Below are 12214 nucleotides of genomic sequence, written 5' to 3' on the forward strand. Positions count from 1 at the left end.
TGGTCCTCACAACTTCCACCAAAGTAATGTGCTACAAACAACATTAGATGCCTACTATAAGGAGTGTCTCCAGGCAAAATTCTACCTGTAGCAATCAGAACGGTAGTTACACCAAGTATAATCTCCCTGATAAACATAGCTGGATGAATTAAATGTAATACTCGTCGTAACAATTTAACACAGTACACACCAACTGTAACTGGTCAAATAAAGAGATGGGCAATTCATCGTAAAACAAGGTTAATACAAATCAGGACAGGGAAATAAAAAAAATTAAAAAAAAGGAAAAAAAAGGAAAAAACCTCACCGATCATGGCAGTTAACGTCATCCAACCAGCACCCTTGTTTCACTATTTCAATTGTCCCAGAAATATTCTTCCACGTAGCAAAACAGTGCTGCCTTTTGTCTTTATCACCATGACAGGTTTCAATGCCGCTTCGATTTGTCTTGTCTTTTTCCCAATGCGAGTTGTAGAACATGCACTTCTGAGTTTCCGACCTCCCGAGTATGGCTCCTGCATGAATGAAAATTATTTTAAGATTGAATTAAACGAGGACAACGTTTCTCTGGTCTAGCAATAGCGTCAGAACATAGGACACATCCTTCTTTTACTTCAGTTGTGCTGTGCTTTCCTGGCTCATTTAATTCAGATAGAGAGTAACACTTGCTTTACAGGTTGGAAAAAAACAGACAAAGGACTGACTCATTTTTAGAGCACATGGGCAAGAGTCAGTAAATAATACTACAGGCACACCTACAAATACAGATAACAAACAGGAACAACATGTTCTAGGAAACACACCCACATAAATATGCACCATACCCAAGCACTTGCATTACAGTCGACCTACAGTCAGGTACATGAAGTACACCAAGTAATTACGGGGTAGATTAAGAAAATAACTATTACACCATATGTTTATAAGGCAACTGTAAAGAAATGGCTCCCTGTTGCAGTTACCCCCCACTTTTTGCCTGATGCTGACTTGACTGAGAAGTGTGCTGGGACCCTGCTAACCAGGCCCCAGCACCAGTGTTCTTTCACCTAAAATGTACCACTGTCTCCACAATTGGCACAACCCTGGCACCCAGGGTGGTCCCTTGCAACTGGTACCCCTGGTACCAAGGGCCCTGATGCCAGGGAAGGTCTCTAAGGGCTGCAGCATGTCTTATGCCACCCTAGGGACCCCTCACTCAGCACAGACACACTGCTTGCCAGCTTGTGTGTGCTGGTGGGGAGAAAATGACTAAGTCGACATGGCACTCCCCTCAGGGTGCCATGCCAACCTCACACTGCCTGTGGCATAGGTAAGTCACCCCTCTAGCAGGCCTTACAGCCCTAAGGCCGGGTGCACTATACCACAGGTGAGGGCATAGGTGCATGAACACTATGCCCCTGCAGTGTCTAAGCAAAACCTTAGACATTGTAAGTGCAGGGTAGCCATAAGAATATATAGTCTGGGAGTCTGTGAAAAACTAACTCCACAGCTCCATAATGGCTACACTGAATACTGGGAAGTTTGGTATCAAACTTCTCAGAATAATAAACCCACACTGATGCCAGTGTTGGATTTATTAAAAAATGCACACAGAGGGCATCCTAGAGATGCCCCCTGTATTTTACCTAATTGTTCAGTGCAGGACTGACTGGTCTGTGCCAGCCTGCTGCTGAGAGACTAGTTTCTGACCCCATGTGGTGAGGGCCTTTGTGATCGCTGAGGACAGAAACAAAAGCCTGCTCTGGGTGGAGGTGCTTCACACCTCCCCCTGCAGGAACTGTAACACCTAGCAGTGAGCCTCAAAGGCTCAGGCTTCGTGTTACAATGCCCCAGGGCACTCCAGCTAGTGAAGATGCCCGCCCCCTGGACACAGCCCCCACTTTTGGCGGCAAGTCCAGAGGAGATAATGAGAAAAACAAGGAGGAGTCACTGACCAGTCAGGACAGCCCCTAAGGCAACCTGAGCTGAAGTGACTCTGACTTTTAGGAATCCTCCATCTTGCAGATGGAGGATCCCCCCCCAATAGGGATAGGAATGTGACCCCCCTCCCCTTGGGAGGAGGCACAAAGAGGGTGTAGCCACCCTCAGGGCTAGTAGCCATTAGCTACTGCCCTCCCTGACCTAAACCCACCCCTAAATTCTGTATTTAGGGGCTCCCCTGAACCTAGGAACTCAGATTCCTGCAACCTAAGAAGAAGAGGACTGCTAAGCTGAAAAACCCTGCAGAGAAGATGGAGACACCAACTGCTTTGGCCCCAGCTCTACCGGCCTGTCTACCCCCTTCTAAAGACACAGCTCCAGCGACGCTTTCCCCAGGGACCAGCGACCTCTGAAGCCTCAGAGGACATCCCTGTATCTAGAAGGACCAAGAACTCCAGAGGACAGCGGCTCTGTTCACCAAAGACTGCAACTTTGCAACAAAGAAGCAACTTTGAAACAACACACGTTTCCCGCCGGAAGCGTGAGACTTTGCACTCTGCACCCGACGCCCCCGGCTCGACTTGTGGAGAACAAACACTTCAAGGAGGACTCCCCGGTGACTACGAGACCGTGAGTAGCCAGAGTTGACCCCCCCTGAGCCCCCACAGCTACGCCTGCAGAGGGAATACCGAGGCTCCCCCTGACCACGACTGCCTGCTTCGAAGACCTGACACCTGGTAAAGGCACTGCATCCGCAGCCCCCAGGACCTGAAGGATCCGACCTCCAGTGCAGGAGCGACCCCCAGGTAGCCCTCCCACTTGCCCAGGTGGTGGCTACCCCGAGGAGCCCCCCCCCCCCCCTTGCCTGCATCGCTGAAGAGACCCCTTGGTCTCCCATTGATTTCTATTGCGAACCAGACGCTTGTTTGCACACTGCACCCGGCCGCCCCCGTGCCGCTGAGGGTGTACTTTCTGTGTGGACTTGTGTCCCCCCCGGTGCCCTTGCAAAACCCACCAGGTCTGCCCTCTGAAGACGCGGGTACTTACCTGCTGACAGACTGGAACCGGGGCAGCCCCTTCTCCATTGAAGCCTATGCGTTTTGGGCATCACTTTGACCTCTGCACCTGACCGGCCCTGAGCTGCTGGCGTGGTAACTTTGGGGTTGCCCTGAACCCCCAACGGTGGGCTACCTTGGACCCAAACTTGAACTTTGTAGGTGGTTTACTCACCTGCAAAAACTAACAAACACTTAGCTCCCCCAGGAACTATTGAACATTGCACTGTGTCTAGTTTTCAAATAGCTATATGTCATTTAGGTGACAACTGTATATGCTATTTTGCTAATTCAAAGTTCCTAAAGTTCCTAAGTGAAGTACCTTTCATTTAAAGCATTACTTGTAAATCTTGAACCCGTGGTTCTTAAAATAAACTAAGAAAAGATATTTTTCTATACAAAAACCTATTGGCCTGGAATTGGTCTGAGTGTGTGTTCCTCATTTATTGCCTGTGTGTGTACAACAAATGCTTAACACTACCCTCTGATACGCCTACTGCTCGACCACACTACCACAAAATAGAGCATTAGAATTCTCTTTTTGCCACTATCTTACCTCTAAGGGGAACCCTTGGACTCTGTGCATACTATTCCTTACTTTGAAATAGTGCATACAGAGCCAACTTCCTACAGCAACCATTTTATTTTAACTGCACTTCGACAGTCCTTCATACCCATGATGAGCTGCTGAAGCACACAAATAGACGGGTAGTACTATATGTCATGGTGGACATTTTGGCTAGAAGTGTGTTAATTTGCAGTTGGGCCTATGGAGGAAGCATTTTGGTGTCATTGAGTGATCTGGGTAGTGCTCTTCCACAGTCATAGGGTCATGCGTTAAGGTGTGTAATGACAGGAGACAAAAAGTGCATGTGATTCACAATTATTGTTTGCTCTGTTCAACTGCACAGATCTCTATTTAATGCACCGAAGAGGGCTGAAGGAGCAGTCCACATCATGCATTGCATCATGCAGTTGTGACAGATGCCTTATAAACTCCTTCTGAAGAGAAAGCTGAGTGACTGACAGGCATGCAACGTATAAAGTCAGCCAGACAATCATTTTGGAGCACAAACTAGGATTATTTTTTAAGGAGAAATACAAAGGCATGCAGAGGCAAAATATGGGCACAGTAAAAATAATATTGTATTCTGGAGCAACAGAGTAGTGATTCACTCAGTAAAATAGTCCTAGAGCAATACAAGTGATTCCAAGCCCGTGCAAAGGTTACACCTGTGAAAGCACCAGACGGTCCACCCAGGAGTGATAACAGAGTGACCCACAGGCATTCACAGGTCACAGGCAGCTATAGTAAAGGAAGTAGTTACTGGGGGAAAACTGAAGAAATATCGCTAACAGAATCCAGAGGGCATCCAAACACATCCAATCAATTTCCAATTCTATTGGGCCCTAAAGAGGAACAATTTGACATGATCGGGATGGAGCACGGGTCAGATACATAGTCTTTTTGCCATGGTCAAAGATTTTACCTTCTGACTCTAATCCTTAAAGTCCCAATCCACCACAGGGTTAAACTTGTAAAGGCGACCCCCACCCCAAGAATATCAGGGAAGGCACTTAGAGACTTGCATGGCAGCAGGCAGAGGCTGACAGGAGGGTTCAGTCCACATCTAGTTATCACTGGTCAGTTGCTGGAAAAGGCCTCTTGTAGCTTGTTGTGACCCTGTAGTTACTGGAGGTCAACCTTATGATGCCTGGACTCTACTTTCTAGTCCTGGGTCCAAGAGAGAAAGCAAGTTCAACTGAACCTGTGACTCGGACAGCAGGTTTAGTCCTCTTCTCATCATCCACATGCCCAGGAGTGTTTGTGAGTGGGTTCCTGGGGATGCCATATTTATGCCTGGAACAAGCAGTGGGTGGGAACGACCCCTGTGGATGCCTAACCAATAAGGTTCCAGAGGACAACTATCTGTGCATTTTTTTGAATGGCCTATGTCTTCTGCCTCTCTAAACTTAGGCTTTGAAGGCTTATGGGCAATGCACTATGGTAATCCTAATACCCATATCTGGTTTTAGGCAGTTCTGGGCCCACAGCAACCTCAGACAGAACATATTCAGGTATAACAGAGCTAAGCTTTCAGCAAACAGAAAGTGGATACACACAAGGTGTCTTGGCATTTTGGGTCATTGCTTTGACGTGCGCCCCAAATATCTGCAATCCTAGAAGACCTGTCAAACAGACTGACACTGTAATATAATAGTAGGCCCAATTGCGACTGGGGCCAGACTGGCAGAGAGATAACAATGTTCTTGCCCAGGTATCAGCCAACATTTGCCTGTGACAGGGAAGGCCTCTTTGAAGAGCATCCCACATGTCACATGAAAAGCCCAGAGAGACCTGTCCAGCAGGATGTAAAATTCAACCAGGAATTGACATTATAACGTCCTGACAGCCCCACCTTGAGTATTCCCACAGATTCAGAGGGGTCATCCCTGCTGATTCAGTTTTGTAAGACACTGCAATCACATGAGGACAAATTCAGTTTTAGAAGAGTTTAGCCTTAGCTTAAATTGAGACACCAAAAGCTTTTATTTTATTTAGGAACTCTGAAAGAAATGAGTTCCTCAATCTGCTCATCCTGATTTAAAGCTAAACGTTTTAAACATTAGTGGTAGTCAAAGCAAAGATCAAAGGCTCCATGTAAAGGCAGAACTGTAAGGTAAACGGACGGAAGAAAGTGGGAGTGATTCATGTAGATTTCCATTTTAACCCACTTTTTTTTGTAGTTTACTAGCAGGCAAACTGTGGTCTGTAGCAGTGGTTCTTAACCTACTCCGGGGGGGGGGGGGGGGGGGGGGGGGAGGGTACCGTGACAGAGCCAAAAATGAAATAACAGATTAATAAATGACATATAAATAAAGAAGCTAAATGAAAAAATAAAAGTTTAAACTTCTATTAATGTGAAGGAATTTGAAACTGGAGGCTACAAATTAAGTTGGTATAGTCGGGAGCAGTGCAAGTGCATCAATATAATATGGCCGATTCATTGAGTCAATTACATTTAGAGCATCTCCAGCCTTCCCATTAAAATTGTGTGTTTTTTTTTTATTGTTTGAATGAAATAAAATATTTTGGTGTTTTTTTGTAGTTCAAATCTTTGAAAATTCAAAGTGCAGGGTCCAGGGATCCCAGTAATGACTCAGTGGCGTTCTGTGGATTCCAATAATGATTCAGCGGGAGTCCACGGGATCCAGGAATGATTAAGTGGGGTGGCATGGAAGTTAAAGGGTACTGAGCTTTGACTGAAAGACTGATTGGAGCGGTCTTAGAGGTTAGTGCCCGAGATATAATTCTACAGTTGAGCAGCAACACACTTTTTTAAACATTTAGGCAGGAAAGAAAGACCTTTGATGGTTCTATAATTGTTGGGATCTGCTGGGTTACTGCCAGTTGTTTTTTGAGTAGGGAATTAATATGTTGTATTCTCAGGAAGTCAAACACAGAATCCTAGATAAGGGAGGTATTTATGGATGTTGAGAAAGATTCTTTCATCTGGGGGATAACTGTTTTACTAAGAAAGCTAGTATGGGTTCATCTATGTAGAGTGAAGTGTTTGCGGTTGCAACTACTTTATGGAGTGCAAGTCTGTCAAGTACCAAAATTCACCAGTTTACCTACATTCAGGTGCCGTTGTTTTTTCTGTAATTAATGTTTTATTTTTAAGAACCCATGGCTAAAGGGTTTCAGTGGTTTGTGAAAGGTGTCAGTTTTTACTAGCCGAATAAAGCTTTTAGTCTGCTTGGGGTTTATCAAAAAGGATGCCTTTTCAAAGTTTTTATAAGAGGTTTCTAAATGTCTTGCTTTTGGTAACTGAGCACTTCTGAGTAACAAGGGGCAGAGTGTTGTGCTTGTTTCCTTTTCTTTTCTAAAGGGGCCAAGGAGTTAAGCCACCTCTAATGTGATACTAATTCAGAAGAATTGTCAGCTGAGGAGATCCCAGGTTTTAGTTTAGAGTGTGTGCTCGTTTTAGGTGGATCATAGAAGCTGAAGTCTCTTATTTGAAACACTTCTTTCTCACACAGAACCTGATATTTGTGACCTGACCAGTTATCTAGGGGATTTTGAACAGATAACATCTTCACTTGCGATCAAATCCAGGATACCACCTTTCGTATGTGGAGGTGACAACAGTTGAGAGGGATCAACTGCACAAACTTTATGGGAGCAATAGATAATTTTGTCATTTCCAGAGAGCGTTTAAATTTCCAAGGAAAATATATAATAAGATTGATGACATCAGAAGAGTGGATATGAGATTAAGACACTGTTGAAAAATGAGCTGCCAACATGGCCTTTACATATTGGTCAAAGCAGCTGATGGACAAATCCTAAGAAAGAATGATGCAGGGGTTGATTGAGACAACACGCAAAGCAGGTTTTTTAGGTTTCAATCAGCAGTTCATGATTCTGGTTAGTAAGGTCAAGAAACTCTACTCGGTGGCTAATGGCTGAGAATCAACTGATAAAGGCTGTGTTGAGGTGCTTTATTTCTTTCATAGGAACAATGCATTTGTTTTAATCCTGTGGGAGGTGATTCAGTGTCATCTGTGAATGACCAGAGGCGCTCTTATCTTGTTGTGGGGCGCAACACTTAGTACAGTGTAGGAGAAGATGGAGACAGGGGCACCAATTAAAATTATAGTACAAGAGTAAAAAAGCTACGCAGCACCATCATAGCCAGAAGGCAGCAGGGTGCTGTGTGCGCATCAAAAGGGGAGGCGTGCCAGCTTAATTAGAGAAGATTCATTAATCTATATGGTAGAATGTGCAAAGCAGAGATGCTGCTAAAAGAGTAAAGTAATTACAAATGAGCGAGAATGAAAGCTGCAAGTGTTTTTTTAAGGTAGGGGAACAACCTATTGTTGCACAAATGCACTTCACACACAAAACAAAGAAGTCAAAGAGCAATTAGGTTGTCAACCTGAGCAGGGACTGCACAATCTTTAAAAGGCTTCAATTCTACCTATTCCTGCTAGGATGATAGAATAGGAAATGTTAAGCAGGGGTTTGCACAGCAAACCTCTTTCATGGTACTGAAGGCTGTCAAAAGCAGATGAATACTAGTAAGGTGAGCCCTACTCAGGTTATAGCTCAAACTAGGGCCAGACTGGCATGCTACATATGCAAGTAAGAACTAAAGCACTTGGAAGGTTGCCATCTTTACCGAGCAAGAGACGTCAGGCCTGCCTAATGTTACTATACTGTCTTGATGTCTCCAGGAGTGCCCAATACTTTTCTTAGAGTCAAAGATACTTGCTCTTTATACATTACAGGCAGAGACATCTTTTTATCCTTCTACAGTTTAGACATAGCTTCCACTTTTTATTTTTTGTAGTAAAGGGCTTTTAATCGTAAAAAGAGAAGGTGGCAAAAGGAGCCTACCCTGGTTTCATTGATTTATCTAGGACAACAGTATAATACATTTGCTAGCTCTCATGTTAGATTTTAGTCCTGCTTTTCTCTGAACTCTCAAACATGATCTTGCGGAGATAGGGAGGGGCGTCCACAGCTATTGTTGGAGAGGTTGACGTCCAGAATGATTATTAAAAATCAATCTAAAATATATTTTTGGCTTGAATTTAAGATAATGGCCTCCTTTGGTTTTAGGGAACGGATATCCAACTAGATCAATAATGATATACATCTATACGCATACAAATATATAATTAGGATCTTTAAAAAAAAATATATATATAAGTTTTTGGTTAAAGATCCACAAGTCAATTTTGGAACGAAATGTGTAACCTGAAGATTTCAAAACTGACTGACAGAACTTTATATAGTTATTTGATGAATTTTAATTAACAGAGGATTGCGTAGGTTGAATTGGATTAAGCAGGAGGCGCTACATAACCTCCGTTAGTGTTCTCATCACATTCAAAATAAGCACATTTTCTTCAGAGTGCCAAGATATTTTAGTTCTAGGTCACTGCTACATATTACCACCAGATACTGCATACGTGAGATTTCTTCTGGCACGAAAGCATGTAGAAACTGCTAAAATCTTGTTAGAATTTTTTGAAAAAACGATGATGAATAATGCCACTTTTAAGCTGTATCTACTGGCCCTAGCCAACGAGCCCTTCACTTACAAGTTGGGAACGAAAGAAAAAGATTTAGGGTTTGGCACACTGACATACAAAGCCAACTATTTTACATGCTAGTCTGTCACTTTTTGGGCGTTGCCTTATAGTTGCAGGCTCATTTTCTTTTTTTAAAGTAAAAGCATAAAACTGAGGCGACTTAGTATAAAGGGTACTGGCATTATCAGTTTTTGTTTGGTGGTGGATGAGTCACCAAGCAGGTAGTAGCTCTTCCCAGACCCATTTATGGGCCCTGTGCCACCCTAGCAAAAACAAGCATTGGCAAAGCCAAAAGGCATCATCCATGTAGAGCTATTGGCTTTGCCAAGTTGCTGGCATGGTAAGTGGGGAGGAGACATCAGAAGGTTGATGGGTTGAAGAACAGGAGAGCGGTGTTAGTTAGTGTTGGTTTATAGTGGATGGCACCAAAAAAACAAATGAGGGAAAAAAAAGAAAAAACATTTTTTCTGTATTCTTGCTTCTAAATTCTCTGAATCAGTGCATCTAGCTCATGTCCCCTCGGCAGGGTAGTACGATTGATGGGGGTGTGAGTTTCAGATTTCCCAACAGTCATACTGGCACGCGATAAAATACATTATACAACAAGTAGGGCACACAAGGGAATAAGAGGAAGCAGAAGTGTGAGGAATGAAGATTAGTAGGGGTACTAAATGAGAGAAAGAAAGCACATTATTTTGTCAAATAACCAACTTTTTTTAAGGTTTTCCAAACAGAGTGAGGGCTCAAGAGTGTGTGCGTATGTCTCTGTGTGTGTAAAAATTCCTTGTGAAATCTGACTGGCACTGCACAGTATCCAACTTAAAGCATCTGTACACAGTTATTTATTACAAAATAGATTTATTAGGGGGGTGCAGCATCCCAAACCCCCTGAAGCTTATGCCCCTGAGCCCATGCCAACCCTCCATCTGTTCTCTTAAACCTCATGCAAATACGAACCACAGCGGGTTTATAGATGCTTTCACCACTGCGCTTCCATTGGGGATAAAAGTATGAGAGAAGGAAATGGAGTTGTTCGGCATGCTCACATTGAGTCTTAGAGCATCTTGTGTGATTTCTAGTAGCCATGCAGCTTCTCACTCGCATAGCCCTATGGAACTTTTTACTGTGTTAGGGTAAACTCTGCCTTAGAGCAAAAAATAAATAATAATATATATATTTTTTTTTAAATGCAGCAGTAGCGTGTGGAAAGTGGAAAATATCTGAAATGGGGGGCATTGTGTGCGTGTTGGGGATGGGGGTATTTGGCCGGAGGACGTAACTCAGTCTTTCCTGAAAACCCACAGGACTGCCTGTAATTGTGGAACCACCCTTAAGGAATATTGACCCTTTTGCTAAAAAATCCTTCATTTTAGGGACTCTGAATTACGGCATTAAACCGACTTTTCACTTGAGTTATCTATGATAAAAATTGGATGTTATACTTTTAAAATAAAATTCCGCACACGAACAACTTCTGGCCACGAGTTCTTTTAGTGCTTTGCTTTGGAACAGATCACAAGTATAAATGTGCATGGAACTGCTGCATCCATTTGAAGATCATGTTTCTACCTTATATTTAACAGATGGTGCAAATCACACTACCGTCCTTTGCATAACTTTTTACCTTTTATTTAAATCATGCATGTTTTAGGTAGGTTTAGTTTTGACCTTGTATGCGTTTTGAACCCAGGTTTGCTCTGGTTCTGTTGCACGTTTATCAACATGCGATTACAATTGAATACAACATGGGTTTATTGGTGCTTACATGCGGGGTGGTAGAACTTTAGAATGTAGTGTAACAGACCGTCTCCTCGGCACCTTACAGAAGCATGTCATGAATCCACAATAATTCAACAAATTATGCTTCTCCCATCGACCTCCGATGGATAAAAGCTGGAGTCGGAAACATCCGGATTTTTTGTGATTTGAAAGTTACTTGATATGTTGGGGGCTCGGAGCTCATGGAGCAATCTTTTACCGTTATGGAATAAAATCAGAGAAAATTGCATGGCGGACTGCTTTTGGAATGAGGTCTTTTGCCACTGGAGGACGCCAGAAGGCCCTTAGAAACTGCTCTGATGTTGTGGGCGGGAAGAGAGGGAGAACAAAAGACGTGCTTTTATACTCACTCCTCCACGGTACTGCTTTGGTATAATTAGAACTGCAATAAAAATCGAAATAAAAAAAAAAAAAGAAAAATAAATCATGATTGCGCTATCCTCCCGCTGCAAGCGCATACCACAGCAAAAAAGAAAAAAAGCAATGCAGCTGCTGAGCAGCATGACTGAAGGAAAAAAAAAAAAAAAGCACACTGGCAAGTCCAATTAGCTTTGGTAATGCTTGCAGATATGCACAGCTCTTCAAAATGATTATTTAATCTGACAATATAGCATGTTAAGTGGTTTGCTCAAGAAATCAATTAAAAAAAAAAAACAATAAAAAAAAAAAAAAACACAATCAGCAAACTGCTAAAATGCCACCGTAATGAAACTATGAGCCCGATTAAGACTTTGGCAGTCACACCAAAGGACTGCCACAGCCATCGGGAGGACGCTGCCGTCATGCCGGTGCCCCAACCCCCTTTGTCGTATTACAATGTTCCCGCCGGGCTGTGAAGTGGGAAACATTGTATTACAACGGTCCCGCTGGTCAGATCGGGAGGAACAGTGCTACGGTATTAAGGGTGCAGAGGCCAATACCTTGCTTCCCACCCCCCCCCCCAGCACCCTTGGAATGTGCACTGTCTGCAAAGCAGACAGTGCACATTCAAACGTTGCTAGGCAGGGTGCCCTCGCACAGCCTACTGTCAGCCTTTCCATGGTGGCTGAACAGCCATGGAAAGGCTGGTTGTAAGTGGGGTGTGTGTCTCAGCACGGCGGCGCGGAGTTCAGCGACACTGTGGCGGAGCAAACCCCTACCGCCGTCAGCCCGTCTGGAAACATGTTTCTGGCCGTGATGGCAGTAAGACTGCCAGTGTCGTAATGTGGTGGTCGGACCAACTAGAGTGCGGTGGTCCGACCCTCACCACAAGTCACAGACTCGTAATGAGGCCTCATATCTCATACGGAGTGTAGGGTTTCTGCATGTTACACATACAAATTGAATGCGCCTAGCTGCAACAGCAGCTATGCTAT

General features: G+C 43.8%; 1 protein-coding gene across 1 annotated transcript in view; it reads right to left on the reverse strand.

The window, feature by feature from the left end:
- ACVR2A (activin A receptor type 2A) overlaps positions 1 to 12214 on the reverse strand; it is a 249853-nt gene that overhangs the window by 202804 nt on the left and 34835 nt on the right. Inside the window, exon 2 of the mRNA XM_069225237.1 lies at positions 308 to 515. Coding sequence (XP_069081338.1) covers positions 308 to 515 — 208 coding nt within the window. The remainder of the gene's footprint in view (positions 1 to 307; positions 516 to 12214) is intronic.

This window comes from Pleurodeles waltl, chromosome 3_1 (assembly GCF_031143425.1).
Source record: "Pleurodeles waltl isolate 20211129_DDA chromosome 3_1, aPleWal1.hap1.20221129, whole genome shotgun sequence".
NCBI classification, from domain to species: Eukaryota; Metazoa; Chordata; class Amphibia; order Caudata; family Salamandridae; genus Pleurodeles; species Pleurodeles waltl.